Source organism: Cherax quadricarinatus, chromosome 84 (assembly GCF_038502225.1).
Source record: "Cherax quadricarinatus isolate ZL_2023a chromosome 84, ASM3850222v1, whole genome shotgun sequence".
Lineage (NCBI taxonomy): Eukaryota > Metazoa > Arthropoda > Malacostraca > Decapoda > Parastacidae > Cherax > Cherax quadricarinatus.
The window spans coordinates 15,954,215-15,978,712 of record NC_091375.1 but is presented as its reverse complement, the minus strand read 5'-3'; the positions used below and the strand labels follow the sequence as shown (position 1 = coordinate 15,978,712).

At 37.4% G+C, this 24,498-nt stretch overlaps 1 protein-coding gene across 16 annotated transcripts in view; it reads left to right on the top strand.

Annotated features, from left to right (window-relative positions):
* tweek (transmembrane protein KIAA1109 homolog tweek) overlaps positions 1 to 24,498 on the top strand; it is a 120,554-nt gene that overhangs the window by 53,863 nt on the left and 42,193 nt on the right. For 9 of the 16 annotated variants that reach the window (XM_070103214.1, XM_070103213.1, XM_070103208.1 and 6 more), the window contains exons 40-58: positions 1,046 to 1,210; positions 1,686 to 1,863; positions 5,124 to 5,329; positions 6,835 to 6,982; positions 8,651 to 8,878; positions 9,783 to 10,020; positions 12,178 to 12,326; positions 12,935 to 13,070; positions 14,806 to 14,931; positions 16,772 to 16,955; positions 18,113 to 18,283; positions 19,039 to 19,191; positions 19,721 to 19,826; positions 20,896 to 21,023; positions 21,199 to 21,324; positions 21,994 to 22,152; positions 23,025 to 23,124; positions 23,613 to 23,797; positions 23,931 to 24,077. In XM_070103214.1, the coding sequence (XP_069959315.1) occupies positions 1,046 to 1,210; positions 1,686 to 1,863; positions 5,124 to 5,329; positions 6,835 to 6,982; positions 8,651 to 8,878; positions 9,783 to 10,020; positions 12,178 to 12,326; positions 12,935 to 13,070; positions 14,806 to 14,931; positions 16,772 to 16,955; positions 18,113 to 18,283; positions 19,039 to 19,191; positions 19,721 to 19,826; positions 20,896 to 21,023; positions 21,199 to 21,324; positions 21,994 to 22,152; positions 23,025 to 23,124; positions 23,613 to 23,797; positions 23,931 to 24,077 (3,033 nt within the window). The remainder of the gene's footprint in view (positions 1 to 1,045; positions 1,211 to 1,685; positions 1,864 to 5,123; positions 5,330 to 6,834; positions 6,983 to 8,650; positions 8,879 to 9,782; positions 10,021 to 12,177; positions 12,327 to 12,934; positions 13,071 to 14,805; positions 14,932 to 16,771; positions 16,956 to 18,112; positions 18,284 to 19,038; positions 19,192 to 19,720; positions 19,827 to 20,895; positions 21,024 to 21,198; positions 21,325 to 21,993; positions 22,153 to 23,024; positions 23,125 to 23,612; positions 23,798 to 23,930; positions 24,078 to 24,498) is intronic. The other 7 variants (XM_070103217.1, XM_070103211.1, XM_070103215.1 and 4 more) reach the window with 4 other exon arrangements.

Genomic DNA, 24,498 nt, shown 5'->3' with positions numbered 1-24,498 from the left:
GTTAGCACACCTTGTTTCCTAGTCTTTCTGGTATTGCCTGTTTCCACCGAAAAGACCTTCTTAGATCATTTGAGTAACACTTCACAGACTTCCTTGTCATTGTTCATGAACTCTTTTTCATTCAAATTGCTTGGTCCTTATAGTCGTCTTTCTTCTGACATAGATGTGAAGCGGTTTTGGTTAGTTCAACCTTGGTCTTTACTGCTGTCATTCTCAGATTGTAGCTCAGCCTCTCACCTCACCCTAGCATATTCGTTTCTGGTATGCATTTGCCAGTTCTTTCTTCTATGGTGTTTGCAGTAGCAGTTAAGGATTCTTCAATACAATGGCATCTATCCCTGTTTGTTTTTTTGTTGGTCATTATTTCTTTGTTCCAGTGCATGAGGTGATCTTTGGATCTGTGTAAAACACAAACATTGTAGTTGTCATCCCAATTAGCAGATCATGCTACATACCCTTCATGATATATTGTACACCCTTGCTTCACTGTTAGATGTCTCATAGGGATTTTTCTTCCTGGTGACGTCTCTGATGGAACACACAGCCATGGCAGCTATGGGAATGTTGCTTCTTGCTCCATCTTGCTTTACAGGTGTCTTGTTGATCTCCATCTTGATGGTGTTAAAAAATCTTCAAAGTTTTGTCATCTTTTATGATCTTATACCTTTCTTCTTTGCATTTTTTCATGGGAGGTTTGAACACCACACTATGTTGTATTTTCTGGTTTTGGTCTGTCATGTGCTGTGTACAGTTATCATTTATTCATCAGCTATTTGTGAGTATAGCATAACAAGGTTTTTAAAATTTCTTCAATGTGATGTGTTACATGAAAAATATACTGCTGTAAATGATGCTAACAAATTAAATAATTATCAACATTCATTGTTGGGAGGATCACTTGAATTGTGATGTCCATTCACTTCTTGGTGGGAAATGGCTAATATATTTCAAAAACATGTTTCTTAATATGGGAAAGACTGGTGTGTACAGCACTGTGTAGAGTGTAATAATACAGTATTTATGTGATTTCCAATTTTGCTTTAAGCAGGAAGGTCTGAACCATAAGACAGAAGGTGGCAGTGAACGTAGGGAATACCAATCAGCCAGAGACACCAACACTTTCCTTGAGCCTCCACAGAGTGCTCACTTTCTAGAAGCTCATGTCATCTTTGAACCTCTACTTTCAGCAATTGGAGTCATCACTCAGCAGGTTTGAACATGCTCCATTTTTTTTTTCCATGAGTTGAATTACTGTGCAGTATTACAATATTATGAAAGCTAATATAAGTAAATTATATTGGAATGTGGGCAGTACAGTGGTTGTACTGTGAAGGATGGATGTGGATGTTGTACTTCAGTAAATTATTGGAACTGCAGTGTCCATACTCCCCTGGAAAGAAAACTGTTGAATGAGTGATGGTGAATTGTTTTCATTTTATGTCACTCACCCTTGTTAGGAAATGCCAATTATATAAAAAATACTGTATATCTCCTCCCTGAAATGTTATACAGTAACACCATATTGTTATAAGTGAGGCAATGCTGTAACTTAATTGCAAGTGTAATGTAGCTGACAATCTCTTTCATTCATGATCAATTATTTTTTTTTAGTTAAAGCAAATTCTGAACTATATTAACTTTTCTTTTATTATTGATGACTTTATAGAAATTGATTGTGATACCAGGTGACAGGAGGAGCTCTTGACCAGCTGGGATCCAATGTGAGCATCACAGGAAGTGTGGAGACTCTTAGAGTGGACATCATAGAGTCAGAGGCCTCCAAACAGAACCGCAAGAAGAGAAAGACTGGTCTGCATCCAGGTAACACAGTCAGCACTTCTGGAGACAACTGTGAAGCTACTGGTAGGTGATGGGTCTTGATGAAGTATAGGTGATGGACCCTCCTGTCTGCTTCTCCCAGCATCTACCCTGAGATTCACCAACTTTTAGCATATTTACACTGGAGCCAGCCTGGTTAACAGTTGCTTCATAATTTCTGACTGCACAAAGTTTTATGTATTGCATGCCATGACAAACAATGGCAAATACCTCAGATAAGCTTTTTATGCTGGTATAGAGATTAAAATTCACTGATTAATAATCCCAAGTGTCATACGTTATTTAGTACATAATGAGGGTGTGAAGGATTGATGTGCCTTGGTCAGCACAGATACATAGTTGCCCGACAAATAAAAGAATTATCTGTTCAAAATTTTTAATATGAAGCATAACCTATCAAGCTTTCAGTCATAATGCTTATAAATTAATGCAGTTAGCTAACCCTTAACTTCTCTGCCTAATCAAAAACTGCACCTCAGTGAATTCAGGACTTGGGCATTTCTTCTCAATAAGTATGCTGGCACTACCTCCGTCACTGAGATCCCAATACTGCTGCTGCGTCATCTTAAATTAGTAGTGAGGTTTGAACAATTGGTGCCATGTATAATAATGCTAATTTCTCTGCGAGGGGGTGCCACTCTGTCTATAGGGTGCTGTGCTTGCCTGTGCTAGTATCTCTTTCAGCATAAGTGATGGGAATTTTTCTGAGTTCACTGGCACTTTTGGCTAATGAGAGAGAACCATTTATAGATGTTGATTGTGGAATATGAAATATTTATTTCCAACTTTTTTCTTTCTTTGTAATTATGATTCACGTAATATGACAGTGAACTGGTCATGCCAGCAGCATGTTAATAATGATAGTGTAAATTTAATAATGTTAGAAACTGTATCTGTGTGAAGTGCAGAATGAATGAACAGTTTTAACCCTTAAACTGTCCAAACGTAGATCTACGTTTGCTTGGGTAGTGCTCCGAACGTAGATCTACGTTCGATTTTACATGCTTTCTTATGTAAAAAAAACGTAGATCTACATTCGGAGCGCTAAGCGAGCGAACATAGATCTATGTTTGGACAGTTTAAGGGTTAAATAGCACATTGTAAATATAACAAAACAAAAACTGCCAGTGTTCTCACAGACAGCTTTGCCCTCTCAGTTACATGTGACAATTGGCTATTTGGGCAGAAATATTAAGTTAGGTAATGGAATTTTTTTTGTTGTTTGCACACTTTGCTATCTCCCACCAAGACAGGGTGACCCAAAACAAGAAGAAACAAAAATTTTTCCCCTTTTTACATTTAGTAATTTATACAGGAGAAGAGGATACTAGCCCCTTGCTTCTGGCATTTTGGCCACTTCTTATGACATGCATGGCTTACAGAGGAAGGATTTTTCTCCATTTCCCCATGGAGAGGTAATGAAAGTAATAAGTAAAATTACAATCCCTACAGTTAAGTCACAATATAATAGCTAGCTAAGACTTTAAACAAAAGTTTTATGAAGGAATTAAAAAAAACAGTTAGCCGGACTTTAGTAATGGAGGTGGGAAGGGTAGTGTTTACACTCTGAAGGAGGGGGTGGGGATTTTAAAGCCAGAGGATAGTCAGATTATGATGTCAGAGCAATTTTGGAAAGACGGCAGTCGAATAAATGATGGTGAATGTGTTTTCATCTTTTGGGGGTCACCCTGCCTTTGCAGAAAATGGCTGTTGAGTTTAAAAACAAAAATAATTGAGATGTCCAGTTACACTGACATATTAATGTGATATTGTCGGACTGAAGGAATTATTTTATCTTTTATTAACACACTGGCCGATTCCCACCAAGGCAGGGTGGCCCGAAAAAGAAAAACTTTCACCATCATTCACTCCATCACTGTCTTGCCAGAAGGGTGCTTTACACTACAGTTTTTAAACTGCAACATTAACACCCCTCCTTCAGAGGAGGAATAATTATATATAATCTAAGTCTAGGAAAGATGAGCTAACCTATCACTTGTGTATGACAATGATCAGTTCTCAGCATGTCTTGTTAAGTGACTGCTTAGTACGCTGCTCATAGGGTTAACCCATGACTAGGATAACAGTGATCAGTCAGTGCATAACATGGTAAGTAATTACTTAGTACATTCAACTCATGCATACCAATGTGGACTCTGTAGTTGAGAATTCAACATATTAACCTTTATGCTGTGGATCATTCATTCCAACTAATATTAGTCTTTAATTTTATCCGTGGAAGCTGAAATTACTTTTGCGTGGAATTTGCTTGCTTATTTAAAGTCATTACTAAAAACAATCTTTTTTACAGATGAATGAACTTTTGTTTCCAAAAAAGTTTCATACAGTTTAATAATGCTTCATAAATATATGTTTAAGAAGTATAGAAATAAATGTCTAGTTAAGTAGTGTAGTTGTTTGTTAGGTATAAACTAGGACTGCTGACAAGATGTGACGTGAGATATTATGTAAGGAGAAGATATTATTGTTTACATTGTTGAAGATGAAGACAACATTCTTCAGATTATTAATCCCAGAAAGTTAATAACCCAGGATAACCCAAAAATGGCAAGAAGTATGGCTTTTAGTTAACTTTTTTTACTGCCTGATAAAGAGGATGTCATATATCAGTGATATTCAGTATCAACAATATGATGAATTAGACACATGTGCAGAATCTGGGTATCTTTACTTTGTAGACATTTTCTCATCCAGTGACTTTATCAATACAATACATAATATGAAGACTGTAGAAATATATGCGTGAGCGTGTTTGATAGGAGTGAATGGAGACAAATGGTTTTTAATACTTGACGTGCTGTTGGAGTGTGAGCAAAGTAACATTTATGAAGGGATTCAGGGAAACCGGCAGGCCGGACTTGAGTCCTGGAGATGGGAAGTACAGTGCCTGCACTCTGAAGGAGGGGTGTTAATGTTGCAGTTTAAAAACTGTAGTGTAAAGCACCCTTCTGGCAAGACAGTGATGGAGTGAATGATGGTGAAAGTTTTTCTTTTTCGGGCCACCCTGCCTTGGTGGGAATCGGCCAGTGTGATAATAAAATAAAATAAGAAATATATACAGAAGACAATGGGAGATGAGGTAATCAGTCCCTCAGTCTAGGAGCAAGTGATGAACACCATAGTCTTGTAGATTCTACAAGACTATGGTGATGAGTTGCTATTGTCATACTTTATGAATACAGGTGAAAATGTTTAGTAGAGCATAACTTTAATTATGAGAACTTTACTCTTAGTTCTTATTTTTTGTTTGATGCACCTTGCAGGTAAATTCTTCTTAGACATTGGAAGTGAGGTTCCAGCCTTTCTTTGTGAGCATGTTGGACTAGAAATTGATGTGAGCAAAGTGGCAGATGACTCCAGAGAGTGGGTGAGCCATCAACCAACGCTGTTTGTGTCACGTAGTGCACTAAAGCAACACACATCAACCATGGTTCACTTCTCCCTCAATGTTAACTACATTGCACAACAGGTGAGCTTTTGTGTTTGGAATAAATTTTTGAAATATGTATGTATGTATGTGTGTGTCAGTGATTGTGTGGAGGTTCTGTCTTCATGGGTCAGTAGGCCTACTCCTCTGTTTCTAATTCCTTTGCTTAAAAAATAATTATTTTATGTGGCAGCATTACTCCTGTTCCATTCATGACGAAGATGTTTCTGTCTGAGGATCCAAGTTAATGATAAATAGTTTTTCACCTCTACAACAGTGGACTTAGCAAGGTGAACTTTGGTTGGGCATTGTTGTCCAGTATAAAATAAGGTGTTACAGGCAAAATTATTAAGAATTTTTCCTTGTTTGAATTCACACACTGGCTGTTATAGTCTTGTGACATTTAATGTTTTATAATGTAGTGTTCTGGAGGTAGACGTACATGGAAATGACCAGCAGGCAGGAAATTGTCGGCTGCAAGTGTTTTTTTTTTTTATTTTAAGTCACTGGCTGTCTCCCACCTAGGTAGGGTGACCCAAAAAAGAAACTTTCACCATCATTCACAGCATCACTGTTTTGCCAGAGGCAAAAGATACAATAATATCTGCCAGACTGTGGCAGCAGCGTCGGGGTAATTATTTTTTTCCTAGGTAGTAGGTTGGTAAACAGCAACCACCCAAGGAGGTACTACCGTCCTGCCAAGTGAGTGTACAACGAAAACCTGTAATTGTTTTACGTGATGGTAGGATTGCCGGTGTCTTTTGTCTGTCTCTTAGACATGCAAGATTTCAGGTACGTCTTGCGTCTTTTACTTACACTTAGGTCACACTACACATACATGTACAAGCATATATATACACACCCCTCTGGGTATTCTTCTATTTTCTTTCTAGTTCTTGTTCTTGTTTATTTCCTCTTATCTCCATGGGGAAGTGGAACAGAATTCTTCCTCCGTAAGCCATGCTTGTTGTAAGAGGCGACTAAAATGCTGGGAGCAAGGGGCTAGTAACCCCTTCTTCCGTATAAATTAATAAATTTAAAAGAGAAACTTTCATTTTTCTTTTTGGGCCACCCTGCCTTGGTGGGATATGGCCAGTGTATTGAAAGAAAGAAAGATTTTTTTTTTTAACACTAGCTGTTTCCCACCAAGGCAGGTGACCAAAGAAAGAAAAAAAAGACTTTCATCATCATTCAGTGCTTTCACCATTATTCATACATAATCACTGTCTTTGCAGAGGTGCTCAGATATGACAGTTTAGATGCCACTCCAAACTGGCAGTATCCCAAACCCCTCCTTTAAATAACAAAAAAGGCACAATACCGTGACTGGAACGATACACAAATAACCCGCACATAAAAGAGAGAAGCTTACGACGACGTTTCGGACCAAAACGTCGTCGTAAGCTTCTCTCTTTTGTGTGCGGGTTATTTGTGTAACCCTCCTTTAAAGTTATGCTGTAGATAGTAAATATAGCATGGAGAATGTTTACTCAGAGAAAAGCATCAGTAAGGATATCTTGTATAAGTAATGAAAATTCTATTTTCAGGTGAATATGCCTCTCTTGCGACTCCTACACCAAATCAGTTCCATGTACCAGAATGCAAGAGAAACACAGATGGGGCTGCGAGAGCAGAGACCAACTCGCGCTAAGGATACCAACCTTCCATCACACAGGAAGGAAGGCTCATATTCTGGTGAGTTGCCATCATACTCAAATAAAAAAAATCCTAGAATTTCATTGTTGATTCTCTTCTAGGATTACATCTTTTTGTACATCCTGCATTAGTATCAAGTTTTGTCAACTTTCTTATGGAATATGTTATTAACCCTTTGAAGGCCCAGACCCTCAGTCTGAAACATGTCCACAGGGTCCAAGAATCCTCCCCCCCTCCCCCCAAAAAGAAAATATTTTTTCTTATGAAATGACAGTGAAGGAATCTTTTTCCAAAGGTAACAACACCAAAAGTACAAAATTTGATAGAAAACTTATGGAATTATGCTTTTGCAAAGTTAGTGGTCTTCAATATTTACACATTAGCAATTTTACCCACTCTAAGTCCTATTTTCCATTGTCCCAGTTGACCAGATTCTTAGCTATTTCACTAGTATGCCTTCCATTGTATCGATTGAGCACAAGAAACTGCCCATTTAACTATTTCAACTACCTAATAAAGTGATCAGACGTTGGTAATTTGGCCAATTTTACACAAAAAATTGCACTTTTGAAATAAGGTCCAGAATAAACAATGTAGACATTAATGGCACTAAAACAACATTTCTTCTGTTCATTAGTTATGTCCCCAAGACTCCTATATTACACTTGCTTTCCATTTTGAATTTTTATTCACACAAAAAAACAGAAGATTTACTGTTATACAGACTACTACATTATTGTAATAATTGTATAAATAATGTCACTGCATTTGTGAACGTATATTAAACTGACCAGTTGGATGCTTGATTTGTGTCCTTTGGAATATCGGCAAAAATCGAATGTTTCTGCTACTTTGAGCTCAATTTCAAGCTACTTCCAGTCCTGAAACCAATCAAAATCATCTCTATTTCTATAACATATCTTCCATTCTATCAAATGATACCAAGAAACTGAGAATAAAACCATAAAAACCATCTGAAAATACACTGTAGAATCATTATTTTACACCAAATACATGGTCACAGTTTTTCCCCCATCATAAACTGCATGGGGCATGATGTTTTTTTTATATGATGCACACTCACTGCATAGACCCGTTCTCTCATATCAAGACCCAAATTTACCACTTACAGTTTATCTGAGTGACCTGATCTCATCAAATAGTTCTACAGCAGGACCCTGACCTCAAAATCATAGTACTACATTAACTCGGGGTTAAGAACTCGAGTTAATGTAATTAAATTTTTACTTATGGAGGTTTTAAATTTTCCCAAAGGCACAAAAATTAGATTGATAGGCTTTAATTAATAAGGGGCTAACTATGTAAGAAGTTAATTAACCAGACTGAATGTTAATATTGTACACTATACTGAATGTTAATAATGTACATCATACTAAATGTTAATATTGTACACTATACTGAATGTTAATATTGTACACTATACTGAATGTTAATAATGTACATCATACTGAATGTTAATATTGTACAATAGAGCTGATATAAAAATTATACACCAGACAGAATGTTAATATACCAGATTAATATGTAATCATACATAACATAACTTGAAGATTCAGCTCAGAAGTTAAAAATGAGATACTGATATGGTAATTCTCTTATTTTTTTACCTCTGAATGTATTGTGTGTGCAAGCGAGTTAATTCCCATACACGTAACAGTTTGATACCTCAAGGTTATGAATTAACAGATCACCACATTGCAGAGTTGCATGAGGGCGAATATAAGGGCAATGAGTACAGCCTGAGTATCAGCGAGGAACAGGCGACAGTTTCATCCCTTACAGGCATCAAAGGTCCCCGGGGCTCTGTTGTTTCATCTCTGTCCGCTCGCATCTCTCCGCCGCCCATCACCTCTAGAGTTGCTCGACCACAGAGCTTTGCTCAGAGACTCAGATCCTCAACTAAGATGAGTAAAGGTAATGTATTTTTGTGTGTAATTAGGATGATAACCGTATTTTATGGCATTGAGGATGCTATTTTTTTTCCCCGAAATGTCTTAGAAATTTACCTAGCATCTTGGAGGCTGAAGTACCATATCTTTTTTTCCAGAATTTAGCCAACAGGATTGGGGGTGCATCCTCAACACCGGAGCGTCTCATTCACTGTAAAATATGGCAGTACAAATTGTTGATATCTAAACTGAACTCTCTCTCTCTCTCTCTTTTTTTTTTTTTTAATAGTACTTCAGTATCCTCTTTCATAATTAACTATCCACTCAGTATGATATTTTAACAAAAACTTAGTGTTTCTTCATTTGCAGGAGAGGAAAATGAGAAATCTACCTCCATGTGTACATGCAATATCCATCTCTTTTTCCCAGTGTGTTCTGACTTTGGTTAAGTTGTTGATTATTCAGGTAGTTATTCGTGTCAGAGCAATTATCAAAAAAAAAAAATTTAAGCATTCATTACCAACAATATCGATAAGAGTGTAAAAATCACTGCTCAGGATTTTTTTAAATATAATAGCCGTCTCCCACCGGGGTAGGGTGACCTGAAAAAGAAATACTTTCATCGTCATTCACACTGTTACTCTTTCTGAATGTGATTGCAAGAAATGTAAATCTGTAACAAAATCCATAATGAAATACACTGGAGAAAACAGGAGTAGTTAAAAGAATTGATGCTTATTGATTAACAATATAGAGCACATGCCTGTGTAGATATTTGAATACCAGTAGGTCAGAAATAAAAACTTGATCACGAAAGTACAGGAGGTTCATGAAGGAGACTGCTTCATGTATGAATGTGATAATAAGAAAGAACAAAGAGCATTTCACTCTAAATAAAATAGTTTCTCTCTCCTTTTGTCCTTCCTCAGGCTACACAAACCTTGGAACAGAGCGAGGCACTGGTAGTCCTCTGTTCAGCATCAGTGTGAGTGGTTCTGGACTCGAGGGAGCCACTATTTGCTCATCTGACAAGTCTCCATTGCTGGGTCCTCCTGAAACTGCCACACCCCCAGCTAATGTAACTGCCACACCCAAGTGCTGGCGTAATATTTATTACCTCCTGGACCTATACACCACAACTCCTGAGACTAAGACAGTTCAACAAAGGTAAGCTGTTATATATTAGGAATTTATCAATGTATCCTCAATACTGACAATGAATTCAATGGTTGAATGACATTCTGTTTCCCACAAAAAAGACACAGGATGCCCCAAATATTAAAATGCAAATTTCTTGTAAAATTTCACAGTGAAAACATACACTAAATACTTTTTGAGTGATGTTTAAATCTCTAGATTTTTAAATACTTTATATTGAAACTTATGAATTATTCTAAGCTTTATGTGTTATATATATCTGTTAATGGTTCTGGAGATCATTGCCATGCTCTTACTAGATTTCAACAATGGTAAAGACCTTTATGTTAAATAATAATGCAGTAATAGTTGTCAACATGTTAAATAATAACGTAGTAACAATTGTCGACATGTTAAATAAGAACATAGTAATAGTTATCGACATGTTAAATAAGAACATAATAATAGTTATCATGTTAAATAATAATGTATGAATAGTTGTCAACCACTACCCAGCCTATTTTAACCATTAATTATAGTTTCAATTGTAATATGTTATGCTTTTATTGCAGTAGAGAGAAAATATTATTGTGTAAATGGTAGAAAACTAAACCAAACCTAAAATAACTTTACGTAACTTAAACAACCTTGCCACCAGTGAAGTACGTCTTTGTTCACATTTGGCTGGTACATGGCCCGTGGTCTGGAGGCTAAAGTTCTCGCTTCACACAGTGAGGGTCTGGGTTTCATTCTCAGTGAGGGTAGAAACATTGGGCATCATTTCTTTACACTGGTTGTCTATGTTCCCATCAGTAAAATGGGTACCTAGGAGTTAGTTGATTGGTGTGGGTCACATCCTGGGACAAAACTGACCTAATTTGCCCGAAATGCTCTGCATAACAAGCGGTTTTCTATATAGTAGTATGTTGTTGCTGTCAGCTAGGACTGTATACCTTGTACATGTGTGTACTTGTAGTAAATAAAGATCTTATTGTTATTATTATTATTATTATTATTATAAGCATTGATTGGTTTAGGTGTGCTTCTCCATGAAAATTAATGTACAGTACTATTTTTGCTAATATCTCCCAAAATAATAATTTGCACAAGAAATACTTATTCCATGGGGTACATAGTCATTTGTATTATGTGGTGTAAACTGATACTCAAGAGTCTTGCCTAATAGTGATTGGTAACCTTAGACGAAAAAGTTATAGATTTTGGACATAAATGTTATGCGGAAATAAATTTGATTTTTTTTTAACTAATCTTGACTCATGCCTTGTTGGCAAGAGTATCATAATTTAAGTAAATGATTGCAGTATGATATATTACTGCAACATATTGTATCCTTTTGTGTGGAGTTCTGTCTGTTTTTCTTACAAGTCTGATAAAATGCATGATAAAACATATCCTTCCTGCATAAATCATTACTACATACAATTTAATTTTTTTTGTAATTCTTTTTTTCTATCATAAATACACAAGATAATAGGTACATCTTGCTATTTTTACTACCACTTAGGTCACGCTACACATGCATGCACACGTATATGTATACACACCTATCTGAGTTTTCTTCTTTCAATAATTCTTGTTTTTATTTATTTTTCCTTTCGTTTCCATGGGGAAGTGGAAGAGAATCCTTTCTATGTAAGCCATGCATGTTGTAATAGGTGACTAAAATGATGGGAGCACGGAGCTAATAACCCCTTCTTCTGTATAAATTACTAACTTCCAGCAAGCATGCGTGAGCATGTTAGATAGGAGTGAATGGAGACGAATGGTTTTTGGGACCTGACGAACTGTTGGAGTGGGAACAATTTAATATTTTGTGAAGGAATTCAGGGAAACCGGTTAGCCGGACTTGAGTCTTGGAAATGGGAAGTACAAAGCCTGCACTTTAAAGGAGGGGTTTAGGATATTGGCAGTTTGGAGGGATGTCTAAACTGTCTTATCTGAGCGCCTCTGCAAAGACAGTGATTATGTATGAGCGATGGTGAATGTGTTGAATGATGAAAGTTTTTTCTTTCTTTTTGGGTCACCCTGCCTCGGTGGGAAATGGCCGATGTGTTGAAAAAAAAAAATTCTTTTTCTTTTTTGGGTCATCCTGCCTTGCGGGAATACAGCTAGTGTTTAAAAAAAAAAACAGTAAAATTAGACAAGAATTGTTTGCTTTGTTTGCAGATCATCAGTAACTGGTGATGCCTCAGAAGGATACAAAGGCAGTCGTAAATATGATATTCTCAAGGAAAGTAAGCAATCTGATATTGAAGCTGGTCCAATGCCCACTGTGTCTTCACCTCCGGTAGTGGCTGACAAAACTAAGGAACTTGGTGAGTATCATTTTTATACACTACTTTGGAGAAAAGAAATAATAAAGGGGAAAATATATATATCTCCAGATGTTGCTAAGATGAGAGAAGGCTGAAGATGGAGAAGATGGAGCAAAAGATGACGACTAAGAAGGCATATAAATCTGGGATGAAGAGAAGGAGGGGTAGGGATCATCCAAAGAATGGTTGGAGGAAAGGGGCGAAGGAGGTTTTGAGTACTAGGGACTGAGACATACAGCAGGATTGTGTGAGCATGTTAAATAGGAGTGAATGGAGGCAAGTAGTGTTTATGATTTGATGTGCTGTTGGAGTGTAAGCAGGGTAATATTTATGAAGGGATTCAGGAAAATTGGTTAGCTGGACTTGAGTCCTGGAGGTGGGAAGTACAGTGCCTGCACTCTGAAGGAGAGGTGAACAGTGATGTTAAGGCCCTTCTGGCAACATATTGATTGAATGAATGACATTAAAAGTGTTTTCTTTTCTGTAGGGTCACACTGTCTCAGTAGGAGACAGCCAGTGTTTAAAAAGTAGAGTAAAATTGAGTTAGACACACATACACACATATATCCCAATAAATTTATGTATGCTAATTCATATTCTGAAAACAGGTTTGATTTCTGGAGAGAGAACACCATTTGTCGTATTTGGCCTTGCTAAAATTCATCGAACAAAACTGCTTGCAACACTAAGTGGACTCAAACTGGAAGCAGAAATGAATGCTGTTCATTCTTCACTGACTTTTAGGTTGGTGAAGGAATCTTGTATTTTTCTTCAGTGTTCTATCACTATTCATCAGATACCTTGAATGACATTAAAGGGCTAATGATTCAGAAAATATTGAAATCATTCTTGAAAAAGAGATCTCAGACAAGACTCTTTTAGTTGCAAATTCTAAGGATGTCTGCCGTGTCAAACTTTGTTTTTATGGTCATCTTAGTTACAATATTAGGAAACACTTGTCAGTTAATTCAAGCTAGTAATATTTATAATCTTTGTTAAACTTACAGCAGTCAGTATAACAGTAGCATTACTCTTACTGATGAAAATATAAAAAAAAGATATACACCTACCATCCGACTTACGACCGAGTTCGGTTCCGAGAAACCGGTCGTAAGTCGAAATGGTCGTAAGTCGAACTTTACTACTGAATATCAACAAAAATTTTTGTAATGACTTTATTTTATTGTTTTATTTTGGTATTTCATGTTTTACTGTACTTTTTATGTTGTTAGTACTGTATTTTATACTGTAAGGTTTAGGATAAACACTGTGTACGACACAAATAGTTGTTTATTTCCCAGAAATTTGGCATAAAAAACACGGTCGTAAGTCGAGTGGTCGTAAGTCGAGCAGGTCATAAGTCGGATGGTAGGTGTAGTAACCAACTCATTTGAATCCTGGTGCTGTGTACATGCCTGCATGTACAGAATTGAGTTTTAGTCACAGTTTTTGAAATTACAGGGACCTCTAGAAACAGTCCCCAGTGGGAAGCACTGTAATTGTAAGACCCTCTTTAGTTATGGTAATATCAGGGAGAAGCATATATATGACTGCAAGCAATGAGGTCAGGTCACTTTGTGACCTGATTTTAGCATGCTCATCTGGCCTCTAATGCGAGATGTAGCTCTGTAATTGTTTTACATGATGGTAGGATTATTGGTGTCTTTTTTCTGTCTTGTCTACATGCAAGGTTTCAGGTACAGCTTGCTACTTCTACTTACACTTAGGTCACACTACACATGCATGTACAAGCATATATATATATATACACACACACACACCCCTCTGGACTTTTTTCTCTTTTCTTACTATTTCTTGTTCTTGTTTATTTTCGCTTATCTCCATGGGGCAGTGGAACAGAATTCTTCCTCCGTAAGCCATGTGTGTCATAAGAGGCAACTAATGTGCCGGGAGCGAGGGGCTAGTAACCCCTTCTCCTGTATGCATTACTAAATTTAAAAAGAGAAAACTTTTGTTATTTATTTTGGTCACCCTACCTCGGTGGGATACGGCCGGAGGGATATGTTGTGTATCTTTATATGTGTATGCTTCTAAACTGTTGTATTCTGAGCACCTCTGCAAAAACAGTGATAATGTGTGAGTGTGGTGAAAGTGTTGAATGATAATGAAAGTATTTTCTTTTTGGGAATTTTCTTCCTTTTTGGGTCACCCTGCATCGGTGGGAGACGGCCGACTTGTTGAAAAAAAAAAAAAAATTAAAACCTCGTATCTTTATGTGAAATTCTGTACCTCCACCTCCTGCTCCATTTCCTTCCCTAAATGCCATCACTCTCCTTTACCATCCCTTTCACTTTTTCTCTCGGCACCACTCCTTTCTCTTTATCATCTCTTTCACCTCTGCTGTGTAATGCTGAATAGCTCCTATGGATTTGGTGCTCTCTATGAATTTATTAATAATAAACTGTGTGCAGTAAAGGAACTTGTGAAAGCTTTAATAAATTCTGTTTCCATCCTGAAGAGAGAAAGTTCGTGGAGCTAGAACCCCAGTTCGAGCCACCCAGCGTACAACTTCAGAACTCTCTCATACAGGTCACATTGGAAACACCATGATAGTTCTTCTTGAAGGCATTGCTCCAAACCAACAGTAAGTTCCTCACTCAAATGAAGATTTTTTTTTTTTTTTAATCAAACTTGTAATCTTGGTTTATTTTTCAAGCATCATTTTGCCAAATAAAGCATAAATGCATCATTGAGATAACTGTGAAAGTCAGTTTTATAGTCACAAAATTAGTATACAGTATGCCATTGATGTTATGGTTGGGTATTATTAACCCCTTGACTGTCGCAACCCCCAATCCTGAAGTGTCTCCTGGTGTCACAAAATTTCAAAAAAAAAAAAAAAAAAAAAAAATTTCTTGTGAAATGATAGGGAATCTTTTCCCGATTGTAATGACACCAAAAAAACGAAATTTGATGGAAAACTGACGGAATTACGCTCTCGCGAAGTTAGCGACCTTGGTGACATTTACAAATCGGCGATTTCGCCCAATTTGAGCCCTATTTTCGGCTAATTCCATTCTTCCAGTCGACCAAACTCATAGCTATTTCTTCAGAACTCCATTTTTTTCTATCGATTGAGTACAAGAAACTGCCCAATTACCAATTTCAACTACCCATTAACGTGGTCAGAAATTTGCAATTTGGCCAATTTCACGAAAATTAAAAAATATGACAATTTGAAAATAATCTCCAGAATGAACAATGCAGACATTCCTGGCTCTAAAATAACATTTTCTTTGTTCATCAGTCATGTCTCCAGGCCCCTCTGATATTACTCTTGCTTTCTATTTTGAATTTTTATTCAAACAAAAAATAGAAGATTTACTATTATGCAGACTACTCCAATACTGTAATATTTGTATAAATAACATCAACCAATTCATGACTGCATATTAGAATGGCTAGTTGGACATATATTGGACAATGATGTAATTTGTTTATTTTTGAACATCGGCAAAAATCAAACATTTCCCCCACTTTGAACTCCATTTCCAGGTTCTTTTTATAGTAATATCAATCAAAATCATCTCTTTTTCTATAATATGCTTTCCATTCTATCAAATGAGACCAAGAAAACGAGAATACAACCATAAATACTATACGAAAATAGAACACAAAGTCGGCATTTTAATTAAAAAAACGGTCGGAGTTTTTTTTTTCTCATTATGCACTGCGTGCTCCAGGATTTTTTTTATGTGGTGCACACTGACCACACAGACCCATTCTCTCACATGTGGGCCTACCAGCTTTCTCCTTCTTGATTTGAAGCCGCTAGAATTTATGAGTATATATACGTCAAACACGGTACCTCGTAAGACGTATATATACGGCCGCGACAGTCAAAGGGTTAACATACACTGCTATATATTATGGCAATTTTATCAAGGTTAGGTCAAGTTTCTCGGTTACTTTTATAAATTACTTAAGCATAAGCTATAAAAAAATGATTGATTACAGGTATAATGTCATGTGACTGGGTTTACTTTAACCCCTAGACGGTCCATACGTATATATACATTCTTACGAGTAGCGCCTCAAACGTATATATACGTTTTAATTTTCCTGCCTCCCAATTTGGCACGATTGCCCTGAGATGCCTGGTCAGCATAGAATGGGTCTTAACACTCGGTGTGCATCATATTAAAAAAATCTGGGACCATTTAGTACCTTGTGCTATTTTTTTTATAAAAAAAAAAAAGATTTTTTTTATTCTGACCAAAAACAAAGTTTTTTTTTTTTTTGTCAGAATATTCAGGGCGCTGCGCAAGTGAACGTATATATATATGTTTGGACCATTTAAGGGTTAAAAGATACACATCCAAGAGTAAATTACAGTAGATTACAGTGTTTTTAACTCCAAGGTTTATAAGTATGTAAAGTGCGGGGTACTGATGGATGGACACTGCAATGAGTTTTTCCTGCAGGACAGTAGTGCGGGTAACCATTGGAAAGAGTCAAGGACTTTACTCCAGTCTCTCTCGCAAGACCAAAGATAAGAACTCAGCACTTATCACCATTGGAGATGTTCATGTTGACATTCCCCAGCACCCTGTCATTCTTCACGACATGATGACTCGAGGCAGCAAGCAGCTCTCCTCAACACTTATGGTTAGTAAGTTTTATGTAAAATACATTTAAAGATCATGACTTTATTACACAGTGCTTCTTTTCTTGTAAATGTATTGGTGAAGCAAAGGAAATTTATTTGATACTATTTTTTCCTCTTTCTCTCTTCTTTTTTTTTTTTAATACTGAGGTAGGATGACCTGGAAAAGAAGAAACACTTTCACCAACATTCACTCTTATCATTGTCTTGCCAGAGTCATGTCAGTATTACAGCTCAGATGCTCCTCCAAACTGCAATAACCCTGCCCCTCATTCAGAGTGCAGACACTGTACTTCCCACCTCCACCCCTCATTCAGAGTGCAGATGCTGTACTTCCCACCTCCACCCCTCATTCAGAGTGCAGACACTGTACTTCCCACCTCCACCCCTCATTCAGAGTGCAGATGCTGTACTTCCCACCTCCACCCCTCATTCAGAGTGCAGACACTGTACTTCCCACCTCCACCCCTCATTCAGAGTGCAGACACTGTACTTTCCACCTCCACCCCTCATTCAGAGTGCAGACACTGTACTTTCCACCTCCACCCCTCATTCAGAGTGCAGACACTGTACTTCCCACCTCCACCCCTCATTCAGAGTGCAGACACTGTACTTCCCACCTCCACCCCTCATTCAGAGTGCAGACACTGTACTTCCCACCTCCACCCCTCATTCAGAGTGCAGACACTGTACTTCCCACCTCCACCCCTCATTCAGAGTGCAGACACTGTACTTCCCACCTCCACCCCTCATTCAGAGTGCAGACACTGTACTTCCCACCTCCACCCCTCATTCAGAGTGCAGACACTGTACTTTCCACCTCCACCCCTCATTCAGAGTGCAGACACTGTACTTCCCACCTCCACCCCTCATTCAGAGTGCAGACACTGTACTTCCCACCTCCACCCCTCATTCAGAGTGCAGACGCTGTACTTCCCACCTCCACCCCTCATTCAGAGTGCAGACACTGTACTTCCCACCTCCACCCCTCATTCAGAGTGCAGACACTGTACTTCCCACCTCCACCCCTCATTCAGAGTGCAGACACTGTACTTCCCACCTCCACCCCTCATTCAGAGTGCAGACACTGTACTTCCCACCTCCAGTACTCGAATCTGGCTAACTGGTTTCTTACTTTGTATTTCCTTTATAATCACAGGAGTTGCGTGTTGCACGTCCAAGTGCAAGATTGAGCCGGGGAGCAACTGTTGATGAACCAGATGTAACAGCCTCACCACGGCCCCCTCAAGAACCTCCAGGACCACATGAACCCATCCCTCCAGATGCTCTGCTCAACCCATTAGTCATTCAGTTCTCTATCCTATTGCAGGTACCAAGTGAAAAACTTATATTATGAAAAAATCTAACTGCAACATATTTATCAAAATCTATCACATAGTCTATTATGTCTCCACCTTGGCAGTTGATTGATAGCAGTTGCATTGTCCAGTTTCCTGTAAGTGCTATTTTTCAGACTAACTTAAAAATGCTTTTGAATCTTTTTCAATGCTTGGTAACATTTCCTGTGTCCAGATTAGTACATATTTTATAACTATATTATGGAAAAGCTCATTAATTCAATATTGAGAGTCTTAAAAATACTGATTTGTAGATGGATGGGGGAGGAGTCATAATGATAATTAATATGAAGGAACTACTTATTAAAATCTTAGCCTGGTTCTTTCTTCTCACACAGGGAAACCTGTTACTTATAAATGATGTAGAAATATGAATAATTACACTTATTTGTCCATTAAATCATGTGTTTACTGAATGTAGTGTGTCAGGCAAAATTATTTTGAATATATTCATCACTTTAACCCGTAAACGGTCCAAACGTATATATACGTTTTTTCAACATTTGAAAGTATGTAAAAAAAGTAGATCTTCTTTTTGTTTTTCTACATTTGAAAATGTGTAAAAAAACTTTGATCTACTTTTTTTTTGTTATATTTGAAAATATGTAAAAAAACTTAGATCTACTTTTGTAGCACTACACATGTGAACGTAGATCTGCTTGGACCGTTTACGGGTTAATTACAATCATATAAAATGAGTTTAAATATATGGATTGTTTTGTTACAGAGTTTGAGCATCCAAGCTGCTCTCCTACCTTCACTGCAAGCCCAGTACCGCATGGAGCAGGTGTCTAGCTTAGGAATCACTGGAGCCAAGGCCAAGTTTACTGTACATCTGCCAACACATCACCTCTCCTTCTCCACCAGACTGCAAGACCTGGTGAGTTATGTAAATTTATGCTGCCTTGTCCTGTCCTGTCCTGCACTCTCTTGCCTCCCACTACAGGACCTGGTGAGTTGCTTACCCTTGTTCTGTTCTCTTTTTTTCTCTTCCCTGCCCAGCCTTCCACTGCATGACCTGGCGAGCTGTAACATCCATCCTTGCTGCTCTCATTGATACTGATAAATTCTGCTGAAGTATTCATATGGCCCTAAGGCTGTTGTAACCCTCTACACCAACAGGGAAAACTACAGTATAAAAAGATAACTATGACAGTTTGAAGGAGATTATACAAGAGGACTTATTTATGGCAGTTTCAGGCAGAATACAATAGTGTGGTTTGGATATAAGGAGGAGGCTTCTCTTTATACCACAAGCAATATTATTGTCTACTTCCAACTCATAATTATTGCCAACAGACAAGTAGTTTTGGGCTTTTATTAAAGTTTATAGTTTTCACAGTTCTTATGAATAAATATAATGTCATTATTCTGTACTTCATGTTGGCATAAGTTTTTCTTTTTGCCAGCCAATTGAGACGCACCTTCCCTCATCGGCCAGCATCCAGTTGCCTCAAGTACATGTTGAGGCAGAATTAATTCAAGATGACCCTGGCCGCACTGATCAACATGCAGGTATAGTTGCTCTATATTTGTTTGGTTACAAAGACACTCCTTAGAGTACTTGAGTCCTAGAGGTTTGTAGTACAGTCCCTGCACTCTGAAGGAAGGGTAGGGATATGTTGCAGTTCTTGAACTGTAGTATTGGCACACCTCTGGCAATACAGTGATGTAGTGATGAGTTTTTCTTCTGTTTCGGGTCACTCTGTCTCAGTTGGAAATGGCTGATGTGCTAATAAAAAAAATAATGATAGCTTCTCTTTCAAGCTCTAGCTCATATAAGAATTTTATAGTTTACCTCAATATGGTAGTCATGTTCTTAGAAGGTGTGAGTTTATTGTGGTAATGTAATGTAAAAGCTGTCTGATTACATAATAAAATTACATGTTTCAATTAAATATGTTTCCTTGTATATATTGTATTATAAATTTCTCCATCTAAGTGAACTGTAATTAATGAGGAGGGAACAGGAAGAAGATTACTTTATTTGAATTATTAACCCAAAAGATTAGTAACTCAGCAAAGCAGCTGTCTGGCTTATTTCCATTGGAGATTTTGTGATCCTCTTCCCCAAGATGCTACTTAAAGTAGTTGACTAACACTTGGGTACCTACTTACTGCTAGGTGAAGAGAGGCAACAGGTTTAAGGAAACATGTCCTGAGTTTTCATTTGTGCTGGGAAATTAATGATGAAAGGTTATGCTCTCAACATACGTTTGTCATTGAAGTACAGTGGACCCCCGCTTTACGATCAGCTCCCAATGCAACCAATTATGTAAGTGCGTTTGTACGTGTATGTTTGGGGGTCTGAAATGGACTAATCTACTTCACAATATTCCTTATGGGAACAAATTCGTTCAGTACTGGCACCTGAACATACTTCTGGAATGAAATAACATCGTAAACCGGGGGTCCACTGTAGTGTATATCTCTTGAAGAGTTAGAGAGCATCACACTTTAAGAAGAGGAATCTTATCAGCTCCTAAAAAACTAAATTATAATTTGTTCATAGCAATTGATGCTAGAAATGGAGTAATGTGAATTCTCATTAGGTGGTTCAATGTAAGTTACAACTTGTTTGCAGCAGCTGATGGTATGGTCCTGCGTGAGGGGAACTACCTGAGTGCCGTGGCAGAGATCGGTGCACTGGAACATAGCTTAACCACTGACCTGCTCAACCACCTTGTCTTTGTCCAGAAAGTCTTCATGAAAGTTTGTATCTCATTTTTAAAAATTGTTAAAATATAATCATCTTGATTATGGTTTTATTAAAACTTAAAGTATTAAAACATACCTCAGATGTCAACATTTTGTATTATCTTCTTATATAGTTTACAAGAATACTGTCTCTCAATTTGAGCACAATAATTTTTATAACCCTAAACAGGAAGTCAATGAAGTTGTGCAGAAAATGGCAGGAGGAGACAAACCTGTACCACTATGGACAGAGGAGGGACCTAGTCATGTCTCTCAGCCTCAGCGACTTCTCTTTACACTTCAGCTTCGACTTAAGGTTTCCTTTTTTTTCTTCTTCTTCTTCTTCGAACAAATTGGCCGTATCCCACCAAAGTAGGGTGGCCCAAAAAGAAAAACAAAAGTTTCCCTTTTTAATTTTAGTAATGTATACAGAAGAAGGGGTTATTATCCCCTTGCTTTTGGCAGACTTAAGGTTTATAAGCCATAAATTAGTCTTAGCTGGTCTTGAAATTTATAAAGTGAAAAGAGTTAGGGAAGATCTACTATTCTTGTGCCTTCTGATCATTATCAAGGAAAACCTCAGTGCCTGGCCACTTTCTTTCCTTTCATATTCTGAATTAAAGGTGCTGAAATATACAGCATAGCCATACTAATGATTATACACATATTTTACAGACAGTTGTGGATTTTATTTACTACTAGGGAAATAGAGAGTGTATTTGTCTCATCCAATCAGGGAATTAAACTTAGGTCTCTGGTTTGGATCAGGGATTTGTAGTTTTGTAAAAGCAATGATGTAAATTCAGTCAATAAATATTTAACATATGCAGTACAGTCTTGAAGTATAGAGAGGATCTGGAGAGCACTACATATGGCTTCCTTCAGGTATTGCAGAGTAAACCAAATTAAATAAAGATATAGCTCTAGTTGGATAATTAAATTATGAAAGAGAAAATTGTAAATTTGATGCTGATTCTGTTTTCAGGGAATTATCATCACAGCAACAACACCTACGCAGTCAGCTGTGAGGCTGGAAACTGGCATTGTGGAGCTGCAACTTAGCAATCGTGTGGAGAACATTAGCCGGCCAAGCCGCACTTCCTCTGATCCTACTCAGCCCATGAAAATATTTGGCAAAGCACAGGTTAGATGGTTTGAGCTTTGTCAGACGTATTCTTTTTTTTTTAATTTTAACCCATGATAAAACTTGGCATAGTATAGATGTGTTAAGTGCTTTGTGGAAAATGTATTACATCTTTATTAAAGATTTAAAAGCATCATTTCTGGAAATAAACTCATGGCATTAAATGAAGAGGCATATTTAACCCTTAAACTGTCCACACGTAGATATACATTGACAAGCGGCAGGCTCCGAATGTAGATCTACGTTTTTTTTTACATGCTTTCAAAAATCAAGGTCGGAGCGCTACGCACGTGAACGTAGATCTACGTTTGGACAGTTTAAGGGTTAAACATAATAACCCAAGCAGCAGAGACTTATCTCACAAACATAAAAATGGTTTTAGAAATTTAGACAAAAATTTATTCAAAACAAAATTATATGCTGCACTGATGAACATACAGAAGCTGTGTGAAACCTTAATCTAGTAAAACACAGGTTGAAACTTGAATAAGTCCACAGGAGTGCATCTAGAACAATGCCTGAGTTGAGAGGAATGAACTTTGAGGTATATCACTTCATTTGCACTTCACATTGAGACAAAAGTGGCTCATCAATCAACCTCCATAAAAAATCAATAGGACATGAGTAGTTATGTTTTTATCAGTCTCTAGTAAAACATTATTCCTTTCACACTTTCCCTCAAAACCTCCACTACTTCCTCTAGCATATCTTTTACATTTACTGTGTAGTGCTGTTTGATCTTAATAGGTATGGCACTTCTCACGATTATAATATTTCTTCCTCTTCTGAATGATGATCCATGAGCATGAATTGTACAGTCTTGACTTCTGAGTTGCTTTGAAGGTTTTAGGTAAAGTTTTACCCTTTTTCAGGTGGATATCAATGTGGCCCTTGGACAGCTCATCAGGAATGACATGTTTGAGGAAGCAGAGCCAGAGTTTCAGCAGTTGGCATTCTTCCGAACAAGAATATGTACGTTGGAAAATAGTATTCTTCTTCTTTCAACAAACTGGCTGTATCCCACTGAGGCAGGGTGGCCCAAAAGGAAAAATGAACGTTTCTCATTTTAAATTTAGTAATACATACAGGAGAAGGGGTTACTATCCCCTTGCTCCTGGCATTTTAGTCGCCTCTTATGACACGCATGGCCCACGGAGGAAGAATTCTGTTCCACCATTTATTTTTACATTTAGTAATTTATACAGGAGAAGGGGTTACTAGCCTATTGCTCCTGGCATTTTAGTCGCCTCTTATAATACACTTGACTTACAGAGGAAGATTCTTCTCCACTTCCCCATGGGGTAAAAATAGAATTTTGTAATATGAAATAAAATAAAGAAAAAATGATAGTATTGAAATTCTGTTTCATAGTATGCTTAAGTACTGGATCTAATTACACATCTTATTCAGTGAGTGTCTTTTTCCATGACTAACATTGTGTGCTGTATCTGACATTGCAGGTTTGCGCAATGCTTTATACAATGAGATGTTGAGTGTTGGTGATGATGGGGAGGTGGTGCTTATCACACTAACACGACCACTGGTGTGCGTTCAACCACTCGCAGTAGACCGAGCTGTTCTCGTGTGGCTTAATTACAAAAATGCTTATGAGTATTGGAGTGAACAGCGTGCATCTCTGAACAAGGTTGGTACATAAAATAACACTTTCTGCAATCATTATAGTCCTTGTGGTGAGGGTAAATGTTTCTTTTTGGGAAGGCCATCTTGCTTTTGTTGAAAATAACAGATGTTGGAATTAATTTTTACTTTTTTTTCAGGAGGTACTAACAGCCACACAACAAGTTTTTGAAAAGGTTCCCCAATTTTCATCCTTGTCTTCTGCTGCGCACATCACAAACAATGTCTATCTGCAGCTGACAGTAGATGACATAGGCATCTGCCTGCCACTCAACCCTTGCCGAACAGTGAGTTGATATACTGTAACTAATAGTTAAAATAGCATGCTATAGCATTTTATTTTTTCTGAAATCAGTTTCAGAAACTAAGTCATGATGAATAGTACACATATGCAACACTTGGATATTTTTATTCCTAGTATGTTTCATCTGATGATCAGTAGGACACATGTATAACATTTGGCATCTTTATTCCTGGAATATTTCATCTGATGATCAGTAGGACACATGTATAACATTTGGCATCTTTATTCCTGGAATATTTCATCTGATGATCAGTAGGACACATGTATAACATTTGGCATCTTTATTCCTGGAATATTTCATCTGATGATCAGTAGGACACATGTATAACATTTGGCATCTTTATTCCTGGAATATTTCATCTGATGATCAGTAGGACACATGTATAACATTTGGCATCTTTATT